The sequence below is a fragment of the Neolamprologus brichardi genome, chromosome 18 (genome assembly GCF_056152115.1).
Source record: "Neolamprologus brichardi isolate AB-2024 chromosome 18, ASM5615211v1, whole genome shotgun sequence".
NCBI classification, from domain to species: Eukaryota; Metazoa; Chordata; class Actinopteri; order Cichliformes; family Cichlidae; genus Neolamprologus; species Neolamprologus brichardi.
Window position 1 is genome coordinate 965,677 of NC_142121.1, and position 24,585 is coordinate 990,261.

The 24,585-nt window shown below is 40.5% G+C and overlaps 2 protein-coding genes across 7 annotated transcripts in view; one reads left to right on the forward strand and one right to left on the reverse strand.

Moving 5' to 3' along the window:
• Nucleotides 1-24,433, forward strand: part of LOC102781819 (uncharacterized) — a 32,678-nt gene extending 8,245 nt beyond the window's left edge. Inside the window, exons 1-5 of one of the 3 annotated variants that reach the window (XM_087831925.1) lie at nucleotides 1,368-1,630; nucleotides 3,129-3,374; nucleotides 14,178-14,194; nucleotides 16,427-16,559; nucleotides 22,096-24,433. In XM_087831925.1, the coding sequence (XP_087688051.1) occupies nucleotides 1,459-1,630; nucleotides 3,129-3,374; nucleotides 14,178-14,194; nucleotides 16,427-16,559; nucleotides 22,096-23,297 (1,770 nt within the window). In that variant the 5' untranslated portion in view covers nucleotides 1,368-1,458 and the 3' untranslated portion in view covers nucleotides 23,298-24,433. Of the gene's footprint in view, nucleotides 1-1,367; nucleotides 1,635-2,354; nucleotides 2,360-3,128; nucleotides 6,437-14,177; nucleotides 14,195-16,426; nucleotides 16,560-22,095 lie in introns of those variants that run through there. The other 2 variants (XM_087831926.1, XM_087831927.1) reach the window with 2 other exon arrangements.
• LOC148097218 (uncharacterized) overlaps nucleotides 1-24,585 on the reverse strand; it is a 532,237-nt gene that overhangs the window by 295,574 nt on the left and 212,078 nt on the right. The window lies entirely within an intron of this gene.

Below are 24,585 nucleotides of genomic sequence, written 5' to 3' on the forward strand. Positions count from 1 at the left end.
TTTAACTTTATGCATCAAGCAAAAATTAAATTATATGCACCATTCTCTGTCTTGAAGAAATTAGTTTAACATTTAAACCTATTTTCTGCACATTCCTGCACATAAAATAAAGTCTTTTGTGTGTTTACACTCAATCTTTCAAATAGATGCAAGTAAAACACAGCAGAAAATAAATAAAGTCAAAGACTAGCGGTCCTGTTGCTCTATTTTCACCTGTAAAGCAGGAGTGGGGTAGGCGGAGGTTTACCCTGGTGCAGGTGTGCAGCGGTCAGTGGAAGAATCCGCGAGTTTCTCTGTGAGTTTCCCATTACGTCGTAGCTACTCGGTGCTTGTTTAGGGTTTTTCGCTGTAAAAAGAAGTTTTCTTCCCACGCACAACGGACACTAATGTTTTTGTCACTTTTTATGGAATCAAACTCAAAGTAAGGTCAGTACTTCCACGCTTTAAACGCTGCACGCTCATACTCTCTCTGCACTCGATATATGATCCATTGTTGTTAACTCACGTATTGACTAGTGTAATCCTCTCTTGCATGGTCTCCCCCAAAAATATGTCCAACTTCAACTGGTTCAAAACTCAGCTGCATTATTACAAGAACCCCCTCCGATCAGAACATCACCCCCGTTCTCCAGGAGCTTCACTGGCTCCCTGTGAAATTCCAGATAGTGTACAAACTTCTTCTATTCACCTACAAGGCCCTTCACAACCTCGCTCCTGCCTACCTTGCGTACCTGTTAAGCACTATCTCTTCGATCAGCTTCTTCTATCCAGCTTGCTGTGCCTTCTTTCCACCTCAGCACCATGGCAGGCATCGCTTTCAGCTGCTCTGCTCCCAGGCTGTGGAACTCTCTACCCCCAGATATAAGAAACCTTGATTCTCTCCCCCCGGTTTAAATCCCTCCTACTACTACCCACCTATTCAAATCTGCATATTCACTGTGAACCTGTTTATTTTATCTTGTGCTTTTGTTTTCTTATTTTTAAGCACTTGAACTAAAGTGCTTCACCAAGCCAGCACACAGTTAAATATATTTACGTGGGGAAAAATTAAAACAAAACAATAAAAGGAAAATCTGTTATTCTTATGGAGCAGCTGAACACAAAGTGAGTCGACCAACCAATAATCGATTTCTCTTAAAAATGAGAAGAACTCAAACTAACAATCTGTTTTCAGTTTAAACAGAGAATTTTTTTAAGTTGAAATTCAACTTATTATGGTTAAAATAATGTTTTGTTTTTGTGAAATGCGGTAAAAACAAATAAATATATAACTTCGTACTGTAACCTGATTTGGGAACGAAACCTGTCCTTCTCTGTCGGAACTTTGCTGTGTAACACCAGGCGGAAGTAAACAGGAAAGAGCGGAAGTTCCGTTAGCTTTTCTCCTGTGTGATAGAGAAGGAAGACGGTCGTATTGTTGTCGTCTCTCAGCTGAATCTTTGAGCCGTTTGAGCAACCATGTCTTCAATTCAGTATCTGAGAGAGTTTATCAACGAGCGACTAACTGCTGCTGCTGAAGAAATCTTCTCAGAGTTTGAAAAAACGATCGTCCAGTACGAGGAAGTGATCGACCGTCAGCGCAGACTGCTGGATATCACCTGGAAACCCGAGATAAAGCTGCACACAGCAGGCGAGTCTCACTCTGATGGATGGATGAACTCACACATGAACGAGTCTCACTCATTTTAAAGTTATTTGCTATGTTTTACATGATCATATTATTGCTTCGGGATGTTCAGCTCTTCTTCACTCCCGCACTCGTCATCACCTCTGCTCTCTCTTCATGTCCTGGTTGTAAAAAAGAGTGCAGTAATTTTCTAACGTGATGATTCGTTACTTAGCATCAGATTATTTTTTCATTGAGTCAGCTAATTATTTAAAACATTGCATAAAGGGAACATATTTAGACAGTATTTCCTACCATAAGAGCTGAACAGTCGTCAGGTCCGCTGCCGACTACAGGCCAATATTTCATGCAGCTACAGATATGCATCCAACGCATCTGTTGCTTTTTATTACCGGGTTCTTTTCCATCCAGTGAAATGTGTCTTCACAGCTGCATCACTTCCTCTTCTGTTTCACACACATCTTATGTATTTTATTTTGAATCAATCACATTTTTTCAAATGAAAGGCTTATTTTTTTTCTTCTAAAGTCCCATTATTGTCACAGAGTGCACACTGACTTTGTAAAGTAATATGCACTATATACATGCACAGTATATTAGTTACTCGGTTAGACAACAGCGGTACTTGTGTTCTTTCTTTTGCATGCAAATAATAACCTGAGAACGGTTACCATGGTTACCCACTACAATGCGTGTCTGTGTGCACACTGAGAGGAGAAAATGAGAGCAGCGGTGCTGCTTTTTGAGCCCGACGTTACTCTCGGTAGCATCCACTTATCCCCCTGGTGCTCTCAGTGACTCTCAGAGTGAACGAGAAATGATAAAATAAAACACATGAACAAATGATGGAAATATTGATCTGCAATAGCACTTCAATTCACTTTGGTTTTATTTATATAGCACCAAATCACAGCAACAATTGCCTCAAAGCGCTTTATATTTAATGTCAGGTCGTCACCGGGGAGATTTTTTTAAAAAAAAGTACAGCTCTGCTTCAAAGCCAAAAACACACAGAAGCAAGAAAACAAAACAAGAACAGCTGATGACTCTCACAAGGTCGTCCATACTTTCATTTTTTAAAAACTTTTTTAACTGTCTTCTCAGCTGATTCAGAACGCCCTGCCTGGATTTTCACTGACACCAAGAAATAAGAATATAAAAGGCCTTTTCCTTATGTGCCTGGGCATATAGTTATATTAGTGAGTTTGGTTCTGTAGGTTTCTTTGAGTTTTAATATATTAGAAATGTAATTTTATGAAGCTCTTTACTACCTTTTTAACCCTGTGTGTGGGTTTATTGAGGTAAAGCTGTAAAATAAACAGTTTATCCCCACAAAAAAAACAAATAAACCTTTTTCCAGACGTGATTTTTAGCTTTTTTTTTTACACATCAGACCAGACTTTTAGAAGAAGCGGAAACATTGTGTGTGTTTATTTTAATGATTGCTCAGAGGAGTTTTCCTGTCATCACATCAGTTTTCTTTATGTTGGCTTCGCTCTAGGCCTCCAACAGCAGCATGTCTATAAGGAGGAGGAATTTCTCATTAACCAGCAGCTCTGTAATGAGGAGAACCGCGGGGAACCAGAGCCTCTCCAGATCAAACATGAACAGGAGGATTTCTACAGCAGTCAGGAGGGACAGCAGCTTGCACTGAAGGAGGACATTGATACCTTTATGGTGACTGCTGCTTATGAGGAAAGAGCCCACGGTGAACCAGGACCAGACAGGGAGCAGCTCCTCTCTCACAGCTTCCTGATAGCTGAGGGTCAAGATCAGGGAGGAAGTAACTATGTAGATTTAGGATCAGCACATAGTGCAAACAGAAGTCACAGTACCGATGCAGAAGACTCTCCCACGTCAGAGGGTCAGTGTAACACTGGTAAAAAGTCGGTAACATGCAATGTTTGTGGAAAATTGTTTAAGAATAAATACAAAATACACGAACATCACAGAATCCACACAGGCGAGAAGCCCTATCTTTGTGAAACGTGTGGGAAAAGTTTTACTCAAGGCGGTAGTCTGTTGGTTCACATGAGGACCCACTCGGGTGAGAAACCGTATACCTGTAACACCTGTGGTGAAAGATTTTGTTACTTATTAGCACTTAAAAAGCACAAGGCGGTGCACACAGGTGAAAATCCATTTTTTTGCACAACGTGCGGGAAAACGTTCACTCAAAGGGGCAGTTTGTTGGTCCACATGAGAATCCACTCAGGAGAGAAGCCGTATTCTTGCAAAACATGTGGGAAAAGTTTCACTAAAAAATGTACTTTATTGGTGCACGTGAGAATTCACACCGGTGAGAAGCCGTACACTTGCAAAGTATGTGGGAAAAGTTTTACCCAAAGAGGTGGTTTGGTAGTCCACATGAAAACTCACGCAGGGAAAAAGTTTTAGTTCTGAATATTTAGCAGGGAACGGTGTATTTATGAAGCCGAGCTTGACAAAAGCATCGAACTCGTTAACAGTAAAGCTTTCACAATCAGAGCTGGCTTTACACACTTCCTGCTGCTCAATAAAAGGTCTTTAAAAGTCTGAAATTAAGGTCATGACTGATCTCAAAAGCTCATATATGTTCCATAAATGTGATGAAATAATGAAATCTGGTAAACAAAAAAACATCGCAATTTAAATGTCAGTTTTTCTGCGTGTTCTCGGCTCTCACCGGTGATGATGCAGATTTATGTATATTAAGATGTAGTGATGTGAACCGGCGCTAACCTAATAGCTTACTTGTAGTCTTCTGATATTCTGCTATTCAACAGCAGCCTGTAGACGATAGCACTTAGTATGAACACTGTAGATGCTCACGTCTGTTTCAGAAATGGGAAAATAGGAGGCGGGAAGTAGAGTCCCATATCCATACTGGCACTTAACATGTCTTTAGTTCAGATGACGAATGATCTCATTCTGTGAACATATGAAGGTAAAACAGTATTAGGAACTAACATTTGTCTGATTTTTAACTTTACAGTTATTTATGTTTTTTTATATATATGTGTGTAAAAGCAGAAACAGTAGGTGAAGAAAAAGTGTAAGATTTCGACTAATGTGTTTCCCACTTTAACACACACTCACTCCTCTTCATGATGAAAACAAAGATTGCGTCTGCAGCAGAGTGAATCCTCATTTCTGCAGCCGTGATCGAACAAACATGTAAATCTAAAATTGAAAATGAATCTTTCTCAGCAGCAGATCTCAAACAAACAGTAAAATAAATATGAAACGACTGTTGGCCATTAAAAAGCATTTGGCTAGTGTAGGTGACTAAGATGCAGCTGAGTTAAAACTATTGTTTTTGCAGTGAGGAGAACAGCCGCGGTGCTGTGAGTATCAACATATGACTAACAAAAGATCTAAACTGTTTGTTGTGGAGATTTTTGCACTGGTGAGTCGATTTAGGACCGCACGATTCTGGCAAAAATAATTCTCCTGATTTTTTGATCAATATTGTGATCATGATTAATTGTTGTGATTATTCATGTATTTTAGTGACAAAAGGCATTTACTGCATGTAAACATAACACTGCTTTTACATCCATAATGCAACATTCCTAATATTATTCACCCACATTCCAAAGAATATATATATATTAACAAACTAATTTAAAACACTTTTCCAGACCGATATGGTGCAAGCCTGATGTAAGCGTATCCACTTAAAACTAAATATAAAGTCTTTCCCTGCATTCACTGTACCTGCATGATGGATGTAGATGAAACTCTCAGTAACGTATTCGACAGCTCTGACCTCCCTCCACGTTTCCCTGCGTGCTTTTGCATGCAGTGCAGGTATCTCCTTCTTTATTGTGGACATGACGAGTCAATGTCGGATAATTCACGTTAGTAACCATTTCTTTATTTTTTTAGCCTTTGTGCGTCAGTCGTGTTGCAGTTCGTGGATTGTTTTCAGGCGATTAAAGCACTCTTCACACGTGATTTCGTCTTCATTACGTCTCTTCCATTAAATTCAAAGTATTTCAAATCAACAGAGTATGATGCTGAACGACAAGCTCCTCCCCCTCTGCTGTACAGGACAGCTCAGTTTTGTTATATGTGTCTTTTAACACAGTGTTACTCGTGCAGACTAGTTCAGGAAACCTTCAGAGAACAGCTGTGATTCAGGAAGCGCTTGATGTGCTTTTGTGTTCTGTTTGTCGAGCACACAGTTTCAGTTTTGTTCCACGATCATCATTTCATAGAAGGAAGCCAAAATCAAATTCAAGGCTGAAATCTGATCATTTCTCTGCCCTACAAGCTACTAATCAACATAATGTGACAATTTTATATGTTATTACTTTTATTTTCTCTCATGTGCAGCAGAGACGCAACTTTAGAAGACTCGGTGTCGCTTCTGTGTCACACTGTGGCACTCTCATGATGAGCGTTTTTATTCTCCAGTGAAACATGATGAATCTCACACAAAGTCATTTTTGTTTGAATTGTGTTAAGTTTGTTTGTGCAGTGTACCATTGGATGTACGGACTGTCACTGAATTAAGTTGGTGTTTTATGATATAAGATCTTGTTAAAGCCGACCCTAGAAAGAAGTTCATTTGTTCTGTTTTATTATGAAATCTGTGTTTTCCAGCACTCACAGACTCTGGAAGAAAAATGTGTGTAATATGAACCGAAGTGTTTCCTGTTGTTTCTGTGAGTTTGCTGCAGTTTTCTGTCACAACAATGTAAATAAAAAAGGTACGAGTGGAGACGTTGCTCGGCAACTCTGAGTTTTTAAAGCAGCTTCTTTCCCTCCAGACTTAGACTGCCTTTGTTTTCCTTTTACTGCCATCAGATAAGTTTGTGTGTGTACTTGGTTGGAAAATTGGATGTATGAAATGGTTCCATTGTATTCTGTCATATTCTGATCTATGTGTGATTTTTCCCTTGTTTTTACTCTACCTCGGATATTTGGATTGTGACCTGAGATATTGAAGCTGAGAAATCCTGTAGTGCTCACTGACAACACGAGTCTTTTATTTGTGGAAAGCATGTATCACTTTTTGTTCTTCTGTTTTGTGTTCAACTAATTTCGATTGTTCAGGATTTAGAAGTGAAACTAGGAAGTTGTAGATTTTCACCCTGCTCTTATAAAAAGCTCTTTCTAAAGTTTTTTTTGTCTGTTTCATGATTTATAAATGAAAGCCGCAGTAAAGATGCTGAAGATGAAGCATTTCACAGAATCAGAAGCCACAGTGTGTCAGAATTAATACTGAATTGTTAACTTAAATCAGGAAGTGAAATTCTGGAGATGAAGAATGTCTTTTGTCAGAGTGTCCTGGGCTCAGAGACACAGAAACCCCTTAGTTTCACGACATTTACATTTCAGATTCTTTCCATTTCAGGACCACAGACAGCGACGATGTTTCCTCTTGACTGTTGATGCTGATATAAAGTGTTGGTTAGTGGTTGATGTGGATTTGCTGCTCATGTGAATCCTCCCACAGTGTTTCATTAGCAGCTGTAATCACAGTGACTCTGATAAAACAGGAATTAGCAGAATCCATCTGATATGAAGCTGTGCTTTGAATACCACTTCCCTCCTCTTTGAAGAGTAGTCAGATATCTGTGTTCAGGTTTTTGTACAGCCTCTTCTACACTTTGTATCACTGTGTTTGTAGAGCACAGTAGTAGAGAGCTGTGTCTGCCAGGGTTAGGGCTGCTATGGTCAGATTAGTTGATGTAGAAGATGTTTTTGATCCATAATGTTTATCAGGAATATAATCAAAACCACTCAGTGATTCTACTCCTTTGTAGAGTATAAACTGAGGGGCCTGAAGGTCAGAATCATGTCTGTACCAGTGAAGTAAAGCACCACTTGCACTTGTCTCATAGCTACATGTGAGTTTGACAGATTCTCCTTCTGTTTCAGTGACTTCAGGTTGTTGAGGAGTGATTGAGTCTCCAGCTGTTAGTCCTGGAAAAAGAAAGAAGAAAAGTAGTGAAATGCAGTCTGTATATCTGCTTAATGCAGCAGCTTCAACTAAACTTTAATCCTGTTCTTAAACTCACCTATAATGTGAGATAGAAGCAAAAAGAGGTGCAGCAACATGTCTTTGGAGTTATTAAAGCCAGACAGACAGCACATGAACAATGTTCTTCCACTGCAGCACAATGACCAACAAATAATGTCATTGGATGAGCTCAACTTCAGTGGGCGGGGCCAGTTTAATAGCTCAGCCAATCAAATAGTTTTGTGCTTCCACAGCAGCTCTGTCTCTGTCTCTGATCTTTACTGCTTCATTTCTCTGTTGTCTTTGTCATCAGTCCAATGACACAAGAATCAGAGGTTTAACAGTGTGTGGCTCCCTCTAGTGGATGTTGTGGAGTATTCTGTTGTCTTTGCTCCAAAGGTTTTTGTACAGAGTTTTGCTGTTTCCTGTCACTGTGGGCCTCACAGCACAGTAGTACACAGCAGAGTCAGACACTGCAGCAGAGGAGATGCTCATCTTGATTTCTTTTCCCTCCACTTCAATCTTCAGTCCAGGAATATTTTCTGTTCCTACTGATCCTGAAGTTGAGTGTGAGATCAGGAACTCAGGTGCTTTTCCTGGATGTTGTCGATACCAGAAGAAATAAGTAGCACCTGTGGTGTATTTGTAGGTCAGAGTAACTGTGCTGCCTTCTAAACTGGACTCTTCATCTTTGACTGGAGTGAGCTGATCACATGTGACACCTGAAGGAAGAGAGAACGTTTTTCAATCAATAATTGACGTTAATGAATCATTTGAATTGAACATAGTTTCCTGTGTAGGTGAGCAGACCTGTGAGAGTGAGAAGAATCAGAGGAAACACACAGTGATGTAATGACAGCATGTTGAGGAACATAAAGTTTGTTTTGTGTTGAACTCTGTTGAATGTGGAGGTTTTTCTCTCTTCTATAGTTCAGTAACAGCTCAGCTCCTCCCTGAATCTCTGCTCCTCCTCCTGCTCTCAGTCACTCCTCCTCCTGTGGTTCACACACTTTGGGATTCTTTTATAACCAAAGTTATTTAAGGTGGTCTTTAATTGTTTTACAGGGCAAAATATTACAAAGTAAAGAAATGAAGTCAGTGGTCCATGTAGAGGAGGTTGGTTGTTGATTTTGAAGCTGGTTTCTTTTGATATTTTCAGAGTCGGTCTTTCTTCATAGGTTCAGGTCTGCAGAGGTCACAGACACTCGAGCTTCTCTCTGATAATGTGATAGTCTGAGTCTGTGACCTCAGGACCTGATGTCTTCTGTTTGGTTGAACTTCTGCATAAATATCTTGTAGAGGCTGAAGTGAGGCTTTAAACTCCTGATTAACCTGATGGACGTTAATTACTCACATCTGATGAATCCTCCTTTAATTTTCTTCATAAATGATGATAAAAACATTCTGACTTGATACTTTCCATCTTCAGTAGATGAAGTCATCCATTAGATAAGAACCATGTAAGCTCCCTCAGAGTCACAATATTCACATCACAAAGTTTCACACGGGAATCACACAATGTTCACACTCTCTCTTTTATTTGTCTTTTATTATTACATTTACCATGAAGTCACCTGACTTGACTTCAGATCAGCTGAACTCGTTGAGGGTTTCATTTCAGTTAGTATTTCCGATTTTTTAAAGAAACTGGGTGAAAAGATTCCTCATTATGGGGTGTGGGAGATCATGGTTGAAGAGGCGATCTAAGGATTTATGTTTCCTCTTAGGAACTGATCTCATCTTGAAAAATGGTAAATGGTCTGTTTTTGTGTAGCGCTTTACTCGTCCCTAAGGACCCCAAAGCACTTTACACATCCAGTCATCCACACATTCACACACTGGTGATGGCAGCTACATTGTAGCCACAGCCACCCTGCGGCGCACTGACAGAGGCGAGGCTGCCGGACACTGGCGCCACTTAATAAGTCATTGCAGTCTATATCTGAAAACACTGGTGCACATGGACATGGAGGAGAGACGATGATATTCACTGTATCAGATCAAGAGTTGGGAGTTCGTCTTGTAATCAGAAGGTTGCCGGTTTGAGCCCCGGCTTGGACAGTCTCAGTCGTTGTGTCCTTGGGCAAGACACTTCACCCGTTGCCTACTGGTGGTGGTCAGAGGGCCCGGTGGCGCCAGTGTCCGGTAGCCTCGCCTCTGTCAGTGCGCCCCAGGGTGGCTGTGGCTACAATGTAGCTGCCATCACCAGTGTGTGAATGTGTGGATGACTGGATGTAGTGTAATGGGGTCCTTAGGGACGAGTAAAGCACTATACAAATACAGGCCATTTATCATAAATATATTACACATGAAAACACTGGAAATCAGGTTTGGCAGGCAAACACTTTTTTGGCACAACACCGGCAGTGATTCTATTATCTGTGTAATTAGCTCAGCAATTCCTAAATGCTTGTAGATTAAAGGAAATGATTTTACCACACAGTCAGTAATTAGTGGTGAGAGTGTCACAAGAGATCAAGTAAAATATGTTTATGATCACTAATAAAAATGTCCTCACGACAGACTGGTCCCATATCCTGACCCAGCGACAGAATCAGAGCCAGGGTGTGGCCACCGCTGTGTGTTGGCCCAGTCACATGTTAGGTTAGATTAAAAGAGTCTACGAGATGAAGACAGAAGCAGCGTGGCATGAACTGTCCGCCACATGGAAATGAAAATCTTCCAGCAGAAGGATTCTTCCCAGCTTGAAGGTGGAAGAGAGAAAGTCCTCAAACTCCACTAAGAGACTCCGAGCTAATCCTGGTTGGTCCCATTTTTCCTGTTGGTGTGTGATCCAACAGGAAATAACTCTCGTCGATGTTACTTTAACTTACTTTGCAGTTTATTTAAATGCTTCACTTATATTAAACTATATTATTGATGAGGCTTATAGTTACTTCACAATAGCTTTAGGCTGCTGGAGGATTCCCATGATGCACTCAGTGTTTCTTCTTCACTCACTATGTGTTTACACAACTCTCTGCATTGAATCAGTAGTTATTATTCATCTCTGGCTCTCTTCCACAGTGGGTCTTTGTCCTGTCTTCCTCTCATTGGTCACCCAGATGAGCCTGTTTCTGCTGGAGGTTTCTTCATGATACAAAAGCAATCTTTCCTTCTCACTGTTGCCAAATGAATCTGAATGAAACAAACAAGAGAAGTTTAACAGTGTGTGGCTCCCTCTAGTGGATGTTGTGGAGTATTCTGTTGTCTTTGCTCCAAAGGTTTTTGTACAGAGTTTTGCTGTTTCCTGTCACTGTGGGCTGCAGAGCACAGTAGTACACAGCAGAGTCAGACACTGCAGCAGAGGAGATCTCCAGATGAAACTCCTTTTTTTGATCGTCATGTATAAACTTCATCCTTTCTGTTTTCCCTGAATAGTAGGCGATGAGAAACTCTGGATGTGAATTAGGTTTCTGTTTGTACCAGAAGAAGAAAGTGTCAGAGCCTGAATATTTGCAGGAGAGAGTCACAGTGTCTCCTTCCAAACTCATCACTACATCTTTAGATGGTGTCAGTAAATCCTCAGAGGATCCTGAAAACAACAAAGACATATTTCACCATCATGTGTCTGTATCTTTAAACTTAGTTTATAAAAAGTGAATCAATTCAAACAACATCCAAATATTGTCATGTCCATCATCTCCTTTTACATCTCACTCCATCTTTTGATGACTCACCAGTCTGAAAGGAGACGATCATCATCCAAATGAAAAGCAGCAACATGATTTTCTCTTGGACTGAATGAACAATAGAGAGAACACAGCAGCTCTTCAGCTCCTAAATGAAGCCTTTCATATTCACTGCTGTAGCTCCTCCTCTTGCTGAGCTCTGTTTCCATTCAGGCTGATGAAGCTTTGACAGTGATGCTGCAGTCATCATCATCATCATCATCATCAAGAAGGTCAGACTGGAGGAGGAGCCTGCAGAGCTGCATCCTGCACACAGTCTGACTGAAACATGTTTGAGCAGCAGGTTCTCAGCTTGATGCTGGATGACTCTCAGTGGTTCTCACGTTTTGGCCTTTCTTATGTGGGATTAACTTCCTGAGCAGATTTTGTCTCTTAAAAGCAAAACAGACAAACTGTCATTTCTAACTCTTACGACCACTTTTCCATCTTCAGCTCATTGTCTACAAATAAGATAAGATAAGATAAGATAACTCTTTATTGTCATTGCACAGTCATACATAGTACAATGAAATTGGAAAACTGTCCTACGTCGGCACTACATATAACACAACACAACACGACACGACACATCACAACGCAACACAAACAACACAACACAGTATAATAACTTAGTAATAAAAAAAAGAAGAATAAGTGTATTTGTATTGCACACTGTTATTATTGCACATTAATTATTATTGCACCTTGTTATAAATATAAATATTATTATTGTTTTAAACATTGTTACCTCCCCCCTAAAAAAGTCCAGGGAGGTAGCCAATCAGGTCAGCTATCTGCATTGATCAGGGCTGTTGCCCTGTTGTAAAAGCTTCTCCTTGAGTCTGTTTGTTCGGGACCTCAGCAGCCTGAACCTCCTGCCGGACGGCAGCAGCTTAAACACCCGGTGTCCTGGGTGTGTACCGTCCCGTAGGATGCTGCGTGCCCTCTTGAGACAGCGAGTGCTGTAGAGGTCCTTCAGGGAGGGAAGAGGATGTCCAATGATTTTTTGGGCCATATTGATGACCCTCTGGAGTGCCTTTCTGTGTGCTGTGGTGCAGCTGGAGAACCACACACCGATGCAATATGTCAGCATGTGTCTAAAAAATATGCAGATGTGTCTAAAAAATTTTTCTCCCCACAATTTTGAGAGCCTTTAAAAATAGCCCCTTAGTTAGCCTACAGCATGAACTGTAAAGGAAAGCAAAGATAAAGCTTCCTCACACAATCCTGACTTCTTACATCCTAGTCTTCTGTGTCCAAACAGCAGCAGGCTTTTACTAAATGTGCTTAAAATCTTATATGTGGAAAAAACCTTTGATGCTGCAAACTAGTGACCAAAAACAGCTGCAGCACACTAAGCATGAGAGAAACTGATGAAGCACACGAAGGAATCAGATGCACTTCTGGGACTGTTCTGCTTTATTCAGTCACTGCACAGCTAATGACACACGTCAGTGCATGAAAACATCAACAAACACACAAACTGAATAAAACCAAGAAAAACTGCAACACAGAGCAGCAATCAGCAGAAAGCTTCAGCCCCGAGGTCTCCCTCTGCTCATGCTCATCAATGCAAAGCGAGCTGAAGAGGGCGCTGTACTCCAAACCTTCAGCACACCCAGGACATCTTTCCATGATCTTACTTTAACACTGGTGATCAGGATAAACCATCACATGAAGCTTGTTATAAACTCATGAAGTGAAACCAGGGTTTACCCTGCATGATGATGGCAGCATCTGACCAATCTGAAAGGTTCATGGATCACATGACTCTTATTGAAAATGATCCCTATGAGTGTCACCTAATCCAGAGATGTTATTGAATGGTGATTAAACATCTATGAAGAACATAAAACTAAACCAGCAACTGCAAGACTGATGTTAAAAAGGCGAGAAATGAATCCTGCAGGAAATGTTTCAGTGAATCTGCTGATTTAACTCACAGTAAACTTTGAATTCTAGTTAATAATTTCATCTGTGCGCTCTCACTGCTCTGTTTCTAAGGTCACAGCTGCACATTACAGCTGTGGCTGTCAACTGGATCCATTTAAAGATTAAAGCTGACTGACAGAAAAGTCTGGAAATCTCTTCAGTTTATCTCAAATCAAAGTGAGATGAATGTGATCGATAGAACAGGTGATCTTCATGTGAGTTTCCAGGAGAGTGAAACAGCAACAGCAGATTAGACTGAAGTATAACAAGATGTTGTCAGTTACAGCTTGCACTCATAGAACAGATTCCAGAGAAGCTGTTTGATGCTTCAAATAAAAGAATCAGTGGAAAAGCTCAGAACTCAGAACATAAGCAGCTCCTGAGCTTTGATCCTCTCACATGCAGACCAGCTGCAGCTTCAGAGGAAAGATTCAATATAAAAATAGAATAAAACTTTACTACAGATTTGATATGAAGGCAGCAAGTACAGAGCAGGTTTCCTGTTTCAGCATCAGACATTAATGCCAATGAAGCAACACATTTATTGTAAGTTTGTTTCTTACCAAAGCAAAAAATCAATAAATAAAAATCTGGATTATTTATTACTTCTTCCTGATGCTCACCAGGGAAACTGAAGGACTCAATATTAAAGAAAAAACTTTGGACCTTCCTGCTGTTGCACGGAGGTCCAAAGGATCTTCCAGGAATGATGACCTGTTTCCTGGAGAATTGATTGGTCAGTGGGTGGTGATGTCATACCTGTTGATCTCTAATGTGGAACTGAACCTTTTGTGTGGCAGGTTAGTTCACAGCACAGGTTTCTTTGGTGATTTGTCCTGGTGAGAAGTGAACCACCTTCGTAGCACAGAAACCGGGACAACCCTGAAGTTCTCTGGATAACACAAAGTGGTGCACGGCTCTGACGACGGCAGCTGTGTTTAATCATGGAGGACACATCAGCACAGTCCCAGAAAACACAACAACTACATGAGAGGCGTCGACACCTTTGTTGTGTAAAAGTGTTTTTCAGAGGGTCCAGAAAAACAGCAAAATAATATCTATAATATAAAACTTTCATAAAACAATTCTTCATATTATACATAATGTAAGAAACAAAAATCAAACAACAGTAATAAAATGTAACATAACGAGTTATAGATAAGACTTTGTTTAATCATAAGAACAGAGAATTCAGACCTACAGGTGACAGTTTAACAGTGTGTGGCTCCCTCTAGTGGATGTTGTGGAGTATTCTGTTGTCTTTGCTCCAAAGGTTTTTGTACAGAGTTTTGCTGTTTCCTGTCACTGTGGGCTGCAGAGCACAGTAGTACACAGCAGAGTCAGACACTGCAGCAGAGGAGATCTCCAGATAAAACTCACTTTTGTCTTGATCTTTTCTAAACTTCAGCTTTTCTGTTTCCTCTGAATGTTCTGCTATGAGAAGCTGTGGATGTGAACCAGACTTCTGATGGTACCAGAAAAGGTTCTGAACATAACCTGAATATTTGCAGGAGAGAGTCACAGTGTCTCCTTCCAAACTCATCACTACATCTTTAGATGGTGTCAGTAAATCCTCAGAGGATCCTGAAAACAACAAAGACATATTTCACCATCATGTTTCTGCATCTTTAAACTTAGTTTATAAAAAGTGAATCAATTCAAACAACATCCAAATATTGTCATGTCCATCATCTCCTTTTACATCTCACTCCATCTTTTGATGACTCACCAGTCTGAAAGGAGACGATCATCATCCAAATGAAAAGCAGCAACATGATTTTCTCTTGGACTGAATGAACAATAGAGAGAACACAGCAGCTCTTCAGCTCCTAAATGAAGCCTTTCATATTCACTGCTGTAGCTCCTCCTCTTGCTGAGCTCTGTTTCCTGTCACTGTTTCCTCATATCTGCAGAGCGCAGAGTCCAACACCCACCAGGAACAAATTTGCTTTATTGCCAGCTATGTGGATCAAGCTCTTGGTTGCAGATGCCTTTGCTGGTTGGGTCAGTGATGAATCAGATGAGGAGGATTCAAGACTGAGGCGAGAGATAAGAATGTGCACTGAATGTACTCAGCTGCATGAAGAGTAAATAAAACCTGAGGAAGGTCAAAGGTCGTCACTTGTATGTTTAACTACAAACTTGTGATCTGGAATTCTTTCACTGTTTTTTGCCAGTAGCGTGTTATTTACCATAAAGTAATTCAGAGTCATTCATACCACAGTAATCAGAGAGGATCATATATTTGTAAATATATAACTTTCTACAGGACTCACTATAATATCTTTATGTAAAAGTCCGGAGCCTCTGAGCAGTATCCAAGTATTTATAACATTACACAAACCAAAGGTCTCCATCACAGTGTTCATGAAATGCTGGGTTTATCCATCTTCTGGGTGGGTCTACGGAGGAGTTTTGAAGATTTCCCTGTGAGGGAGTTGGTGGTGACCAGAGGGTCTAATTTAATAAACAATATGCCAAATGTTTAACAACTGAATATAATAAAAATTAATTTGTGGCCAGTCAAACAATAATATTAGTTAATTAATAACTTATTCTGGCATTACTTTGTAAGTTTTTAATCAAACTTTATATATTTTAAAAAATATTAGAAATTAGAAAGCACATTTTTTGTTTGTTTGTTCTGAGCTCACCAGATCCAAACTGTAACTCTTTTTATAGGAATCATGTTAAAGTTCAATATAAGAAACGTATTCAGATAATTTCAAAACAGAAAGCTTAAAATTCAAATGATAATATCTGCGATTTTCTTGTTTTCCGTGGATGTAGAAAAAAAATTGTTTTCAGCTGGAAACTGATTTGAAACAGAGAGGAATCTTCGACAGCGGAACAGTTAAAGGTAAATGCTCTCTGCCGGAACAACAACCGTGTGACACCAAGCGGAAATAAAGAAAGGAAAGGCGCGTGTGTGAACTGAGCCGAGAGTGTGGGACCGAAAAGAGTCAGCACATCACTGTGGTGTTAGCGGCTTTGCACAGACTCACCGAGCTCTCTGTAATACTTTACATTTATTGATAAGAGAGAGAGAGAGGTGCGTTAACAGTCCCGCTCTGGCGGAGCTTTATCACGTGACACCAGGCGGAAGTAAACAAAAGAAAGGCGCTAATGCCGTTAGCTTTCCTCCTGTGTGACTGAGCAGAGACTCTTCTGTTGTGTTGTTTTATGTGAGCTGTGTCAGTAACAATGCCTTCAGTTCAGTATCTGAGAGAGTTTATCAACGAGCGACTAACTGCTGCTGCTGAACAAATATTCTTGGAGTTTGAAAAAACGATCGTCCAGTACGAGGAAGAGATCGACCGTCAGCGCAGACTGCTGGATATCACCTGGAAATCCGAAATCAAGCTGCACAGGACAGGTGAGTGTCCCTCTGAGGGAGGATCCTGATCACAGCTCTGCGGGACGTTTCTGATTGTGAGGACTTTTTGGAGATGTGAGCTAACAAAGAGCAAACAGAGGACAGGACTGCACTGTGTCAGTGAAGTTGCCCCCCGACCTTCTTCAAATCCAACAAAAGTGGTATCAAACGTTTGTGCCGCTATCATTTTAAAGATATTACCAAAAGTTGCTAAAGCTCAACCAGCCACTTTCTTTACTGTAAAAACATTGAGAGATATTAACCAGCATTGGATATTTTTTCTCATGATCACACTCTTAAACCTAGTAATCAAACTGCTATAACTTATTTAAAAACTAGGTTAAATATAGCATTTAAAATAATTAATGCATTCTGTTGGAGAAAAAACTTTATTTGCTGGTAACAAAATACAAAACTACGAGAACAATGTGGTATAAATGTTTCCTGTTAGAAAAGGTAAATACATGGAACTGTCTGAGCCTCACAAGTCTAATACAATAACTGAAAAACAACAGCTATTTCCATCATCTAACTCACAAACTAGAAAAGGACTTTCTTTCATGAAATCTTGCCATCATTCCTTTGTGTAGAGCACAGCGTGTGGACATACGCTGGTGTTTTCAGATGCTATGGTTACATCCTTTCTTAGGTCATCATACATCTCCCAGATGTACGGGGTCCTGTTACAGGATGTCATATAATGCCCGAGTGTTTCTGGTGTTGGGCCCTCCTGAAATGTAATGACTGCTTTCAGGGTGAATTTCTCTCCTTGAAGTAGCAGAGTGGATGGGAATTCAGTAAGCAAAAACCTTTTTGGACTGTGAAAACTGTGCTCCAGAGTTTCTGTAGAGCATTTTCCAAGGTCTGTGTCAATCCATACGAGCTCTCTCAGGGTGAAACTGTGACAAACAGTCCAGGTGCAAAGTTGATTTCCTGATGAATCTGTTTTAAATGCTGTTGGAGACGCATCAGGACTTTCGGTTGGTCTTAGGCATGGCGATGCTGGAAGGTTGAGCCCTTGCAGACTGAAGGTGAGCTATGCCAGAAGCTGACAGATCAATGGGAACAAAAGGTATTTGCCTTGTGTTTGGTGTGTAACGTTTGCAGTACTGGGAGGATCACTGTCTTGTGAAGTGAACACTTGGATTTTCCGTCATTGTTTTTTGAATTACTGTGGACACATGGCACTGTGCATCAACACGATGAACACCAGTCTGCAACTGAACAGGGCAGAATATTGAGCTCAGCACCTCTGCCCTCAGTGAACAGGCATGTTGAGTGACACCCTTTGAAGCAAGCTGGAATACTTTATTCTCCTCTGAACTATTCAACATGTTTTGAGCAGTACGACTGTCACAGTAAGCGCAGCACAGACTTTGACAGAAGGCATCAAAGGCACAGGTGTTCATCACACAGTATTGTCCTTTGCCAAGTTTTACTGGTTGTTGATTATTTCCATTTTTAACAGCCCCAGCTTTACTTTTTTCTTTTTCACAGCTGGATCTGAGTGGAGCCATTCAGGGCAAGGGGAGAGGTATGGTTTGGTGGAACTGCAAGGCCTCTCCAGTTTTCCAAAGCTGCTGTTTCTTCAATGTCCATGTCTGTGTCAATTTTGGGCTCCTGAGAGGGGTTATCATCCACTTCCTGCTCCACAGAGGCTTTGTGTGGATCCTGACGCTTCACTGTACCATCCTGTCTGGCAACCTCTGCTTCTTTTCGTATTTGTTTTGCAGAACAGATCTGCATGTTCCCTTCAATGAAACCAAGATGATGTGCAATGAATTTATCTATCCTTATAGGGATATTTTCATGCTTGAACAGACCATGTTTAATGTTCTTGAACTCTGCTTCAACATTAGCTGAAGTTGCGGTGAGCTTTTCGCTCTGAAATAGGGGAACCATTACTCCAGTCCAGAGTGGTAGGTATCCTCCCAATCTAATTAGGTGTGGGTCGAGCTCAGGTAGATGGTGCATATTGTCTCGATCACCATGAACTTCAGCATGGCACCTGCTCCCCTCATAAATATCTGCCACCCACTGCCTTAAGTCAGTGTTTATTTCTGTGCATGGATCCAATCTAATGTCTTCTTCTTCCTTGTCATCAGAAACAGACATAGTCTCATCTGCAATTTTTCTTTTCAGATTTGATTTGGACACTTCTGACATAATGGGGTTTCCAAAACTGTCACAGCCTTCTTTCTCACTTAATGCCACAATAGCAATACTGCGTATTAGGACCTTTGCTTCTTCCAAGGATTGGGACTTGACAAGTTGTGCCATTGATCGCACGTAGAAATCCCTCACCCGATGACGCTTTTTTCTCAAACAGTCCCGCTGGCAAATCATTTTGATGAAGTGCGCCACATCCACTCTGATGAAACATGGTGGTAGTTTGTAGGGTTTTTTCCGAAGCAAGACACCAAAGCATTCATTAATGTAGCTCTTCAGATCTGAATGATGTGTTAAAGCCTTAACTAAAGTAAAGCTAAGGAGAAACCACAGACGGCCTCCTTTGGGATTGCTGCTCCAGCACGAATCCATTCCGATAACCATCTTGTGATTGCCTGGACATCATGTCTCTGTGACAACATTTGCACCACTGGGACGTGAGAGTTGTCCCTTCCTGTTAACACGCCTTGATACAGGAAGATGTTTCCAGACAAACCATTAGGCCTGAAAAACGTTTTTACCACTGAGCCAGTCGCATCAAAGGCGGCTATGGGTGCTTTGTAGTCTTGTACATCAGCATTTGAGTTTGACTCCAGTAGTGACAGAAGAACTTGTCTAATCCAATGTCCCAAATGCTTCCACTGTGAGGGGAACTGTATTTTAATGAGTGGAGAGACAGTATTGGGTTTTTATGAGCAACTTCTAGTTGATTTTGTTCGTGTTTGGCTTTGCGCAGAGTTGTCAAATTTGGTAGATGGCTTGGCTCTGGATCACCAAAGTCCATCAGCTTTGCTGCCTCTGATGCTCTCCACACATGGGGCTGCAGTCTTCACAAAGTGTTTTTGTTACTTGGGCCCTCAGACTTCCAGACATGGCTCTCTTAGAAAAGCCAGTGTGCATGGATTCATCCGTGTTTGCCATTACACACTTCAGCACCATTGGGCAGTGATTTTCAGGTTCCTTTTCACATGTAAGGTACAGCTGGCCACTACACTCTTTGCAAAAGCCTCTGATTTTAATAAAACAAGATACAGTTCTGGGGTACACCTTGGCTCTTTAAAAGTAATGGTGCATGTACTTTTAACCTCTTTCCAGATTCCCTGGTTTACAACATGAGTCCATGTACCTGGCTTCAGAATTGTGTAATCCCTTTTCTTGAAAGTATTCTTTTTGTATGTGACTTTATGTGGAATCATATGTATCCACTGTTCAAATGGGAGCTCCACAGTCTTGCAGTCTTTGTTTTGAAAAGGAGAGCTGCTTTGTTCAACATCATGATCATTGTCACTGCTGTCTGTGTCAGTCAGTCTCTCTTCGTCACTGTAATCCAGAGCAGCCCATACATCGTGTCTGTTTAATTCAACAAAAGTGTAAAGAGCTTTTGGTGTCATCTTTTCACCAAGTTGTTTGCATAGATTTTGCCATATGTCATCACTTGGAGTTGAAACTTTTCCATTTTTTATGACTGCTTCTTTAGAAGCACGAAGGACTTCAAATACTGCAATTTTGTCCACCACTGATTTCTTTGCTGTCAAGCAAAAATTAAAAATGTGATATATTACTGCTATAATTTGGTTATAACTTTAATTCTACATCTTTTGAGTGGACATAAAATGACTTACTTTGATACACTGTTTTGACGTAGTGAATTGAAGTGTTGATGATTGCTGTTGCTCATGGAATCTAGCTTAAAAATGCAAATAAGATAGCACATTTGTTGTTTTCTTCAACTCTTGTTTTTTCTCTCAGAAGTAGAATGTGTATGATAGCGCCCCCTGGTGATCACAAACCAAACACAGGTCGCTATGTTTGTTTTTTTGGCAGAGTTGTACCAGTTTATCCTTAACAAGATCTAGTTCAAAATTTATTTGATCGGCGTAAAAATGAATGTAGTCAATGTTCATAGCTCATCATCAAAATACTTGTAGGTAAATCCAGGCTTTGTTGAGATAAACCTGTGTCTGTGTCAATCCCACACGTATTTAATAGCCCTTTGTGACCATGGCTACAGAAGTTTGACTCTTGCAAAAAATATAGTTTGGCCCTTTCAGGTAACATTGACAGTTACCTAAGATTCACAGTTCTGCAGGCTGTTTGGAGCCTCTGAGCTCAGATTTGCTGAATCACTGACGTGCACTCCTGTGTATGTTAGTTTTATACAACTTGCTCATGACAGCCCACATACAAATGACAGCACTTTTCTTAATATTAGCATTTGACTTAAAAGCTACAGTTCACATATTATTAGGTTAATGTTTTAACAACCATTAGCATTTTAGCATATACCCTGCTGGTAGCACACTAGATGGAGTAAGGTAATGTTAAGAAACATGGTAGTCAGTGATCCACAACCAGCTTATTGGCTCAAAACACCTTATCTAATTATAAACTGATACACGCCTACGGGCATGCCCCTTTAAATTTCTTCATAAATGTTATTTAATGTTATTATTACGGCAGCACTGTGGTTAGCACTGTTGCTGCACAGCAAGAAGGTCCTGAGTTCAATGCCACCATCACGCCAGGGTCTTTCTGTGTGGAGTTTGCATGTTCTCCCCGTGTTTGCGTGGGTTCTCTCCGGGTTCTCTCCAAAGACATGCAGCTTGTGGTGATAGGTTAATTGGTTAATCCAAATTGCCCATAGGTGTGAATATGAGTGCGAATGGTTGTCTGTCCCTGTGTGTTGGCCCTGCGACAGACTGGCGACCTGTCCAGGATGTAGCCCGCCTCTCGCCCTATGACAGCTGGGATAGATTCCAGCGACCCTTAAAAGGATAAGTGCAAGCGAATGGATGGATGGAATTTTATTAATTTCTTTAAAATGAAAGCGCCACAAACAAAATATTTTGCAGCACAAACCTGTGACATCAACTTTTGTTTGATTTGGGTGATGTGGGGGCCTGGTTGACCTTTTGACGTTTGCATTTTCATTAATATCTTTAAAACAGAGGCAGCACAAACGACAATTTTAGCAGCACAAACGTAGCACAAACATTTGACACCAGTTTTGTTCGATTCCATTAATGTGGGGGGGCTGGTTGACCTTTTGACCTTTACATTTTCATTAATATCTTTAATGAAATCGAATACTCTCCCATGTTGCTTGTCTGTGTTTTAGTGTGTTATGGTGTGCTGATATGTGTGCATTCCTGTATTATCCTTTTGTGTTACACATTTCACTGTTTTTATTTTCCCCTCGCTACCTAGCCTGACCTGTCTCCCCAATGTGATGTTTGTGTATTGTATGTACGGTCAGCAAGGTCTGTCATCTTGGTTGTGGGCAAAAGACCTGCAACTGACAAATAAAGGCTCTCTCTCTCTCTCTCTCTTTTATAATCTCATTAGTTGTCTTTTTTTCTTCTTCCAGACGTCCCACAGCAGCCTGTCTGTAAGGAGGAGGAGGTTCTCATTGAGCTGCAGCTCTGTGACCAGGAGGAGCCAGAACCTCCACAGATTAAAGAGGAACAGGAGCAACTGTGCAGCAGTCAGGAGGGAGAGCAGCTGGGACTGAAGGAGGAGACTGATACCTTCATGGTGACTGCTGCTGAGGAAAGAGACCACAGGGAACCAGATAATGATCGTCTCATCACTAATAACGCCCCTCTTGCTGAGAGCCAAGATCAGGGAAGAAGCAGGAGTGCAGATCCAGGATCAACGAGAAATCCAAACAGAAGTAAAAATGCAGAAAGCTCTCGTTCGTCAGAGAGTCGGTCCAGTACTGGTGCAGGAACAAAGTCGTTAAAGTGTGATGTCTATGAACAAACCCCTATGCATGAGTCCCAAATGACTTTACATAACGGAGCTCACACAGGTGAGAAGTTGCATGTTGGTAACTCTGCTGGGAAAGGTTTTAATCAGAGCGGTGCTGTGTTGGAGCGCGCGAGAGTTCATGCAGGTAAAAATGTCTGTAAGACTTGTGGTAAAATGTTTTCTAGGCCATCAGTACTTAGAAGGCATACACAGATCCACACAGGTGAGAAGCCATATTCCTGTAAAACATGTGGGAAAAACTTTCGGCGAACTTGTCATTTGACCATCCACATGAGAACTCACACAGGTGAGAAACCGTATTCTTGTGAAACATGTGGGAAGAGTTTTCTTTCAACAGATCATTTAAATATCCACATGAGATCTCACACAGGCGAGAAACCGTATCCTTGTCAAACATGTAGTAAACAGTTTTCTACATCATCGTCACTTAAAGAACACGCAAGGCTCCACACAGGTGAGAAGCCGTACTCTTGTCAAACATGCGGGAAAAGGTTTTCCAGGTCATCGTCACTTAAACAACACGCACGACTTCACTCAGGTGAGAAGCCGTACTCTTGTCAAACATGCAGTAAAAGGTTTTCCAGGCCATCGGCACTTAAACATCATGTGCGGCTCCACTCGGGTGAGAAGCCGTACTCTTGCAAAACATGCGGGAAACGTTTTTGTCACAATAACAGTTTGTCTTTCCACATAAGAAGTCACACAGTTGAGAGGTCACATGTTGGAAACACCTTCAGTAAAAAGTTTTCAAATTCAACATCACTTAAAAAACACACAGAAATTAATTCAGGTAAATAGCTGCATTCCTGCAAAACGTGGGGAAAGTTTAAATTCTCATTTGACCACGTAAATGTTGAACATCAGCTATTTTCTCCTGCTGAGAGAAGCTGTAGTCTTAACATATTTTTAGAAAAGGTCAAATGTTTGGAGCCAAGTTTGACGCAATGTGTGAACTAAATCTGATGATACCCATCATGTTGAAGCTTTTTCATTCGTCAGGGAAAATATGATAAATCTTTTTTCGAAATTGATGGCAGCAACAGGTCTCAAAAAAGGTTTGATAGAGGATTCTAGAGGCTCAGCCGGGTCTTTGTTGTGTTTTTGGTTTTCTGATGCTCCAGAGGTTTCAGTTGGTTAAAGGTCTGGACTGCAGTAGGGTTGAGACTAAAGATTACTTTGGTAGGCGACTAATCTGGCAATTTGTCTTTGATTAGTCAACGATTATCTCAATAAATCTTGTCTCCGCTTCCTGTGGGAAGACTTCCTGTTCTAGGCTTTAGTACCTCACCTGCTCAGGTCTGCCCACCTGTGAGTATCACCCTCTTGTCTCGTCCCACAGAAAATTAAAACAATGACCCAGGAGACATATGAATTTGAAAATAATCAAATGTATTTTTAACATCAATACTTAAATATTTAGTCCTATTTTACTCAATAGGACTGTCCAAATAAAAATGAAATAAATACAAATATTAAGTAATATGAATTAAAATTTTAGTAGTATTTAAACCAAAAATTCAGCTTTAAAGTAAATAAAAAAAAGATTTTGTTTTCCAGTCCAAAAAAACAAGTTTCCAAAGTTTACAGATGATTCTGTTTTGCTGTTCGCACTGCCTTCTTCTTCGTTAGTATTGAGTGCAGACAACATAGGTGATACTGCCCCCACAGCTTCCTGTAGTGTGTTTTAGTTTAAATAAATGTTTTTTTGTTTTGTTTTTTTATGTGGTTTTAAGATGTGACAAGAAATTTCTATGTCGGTGTGATCGATTATGTCGACGAATCACTGTAGCCCTACAAATTAACCTTACTGTTTTCAAAATGCTCCTCCACCTGTTTTCTTTAGCACCACTTAATTCTCCAGCCTTTGTTGTTCCATCTTGAAACATTTCGCTGCATTAAAGTCAAAACAAGTTCAGTTTTCTTAAAATTTTAGTTTTTTCCACATTTTATGTTTTATTTGTTTTCTGTCCTATTTTGAATAAAACATGTATTTCTGAGATGTGCATTCTGTTTTTATTTCCATTTTACACAAAGTCACAACTTTTTTGTATAACTGCTAACCCAGCTTTGAGTTGGAGTCCTGCTG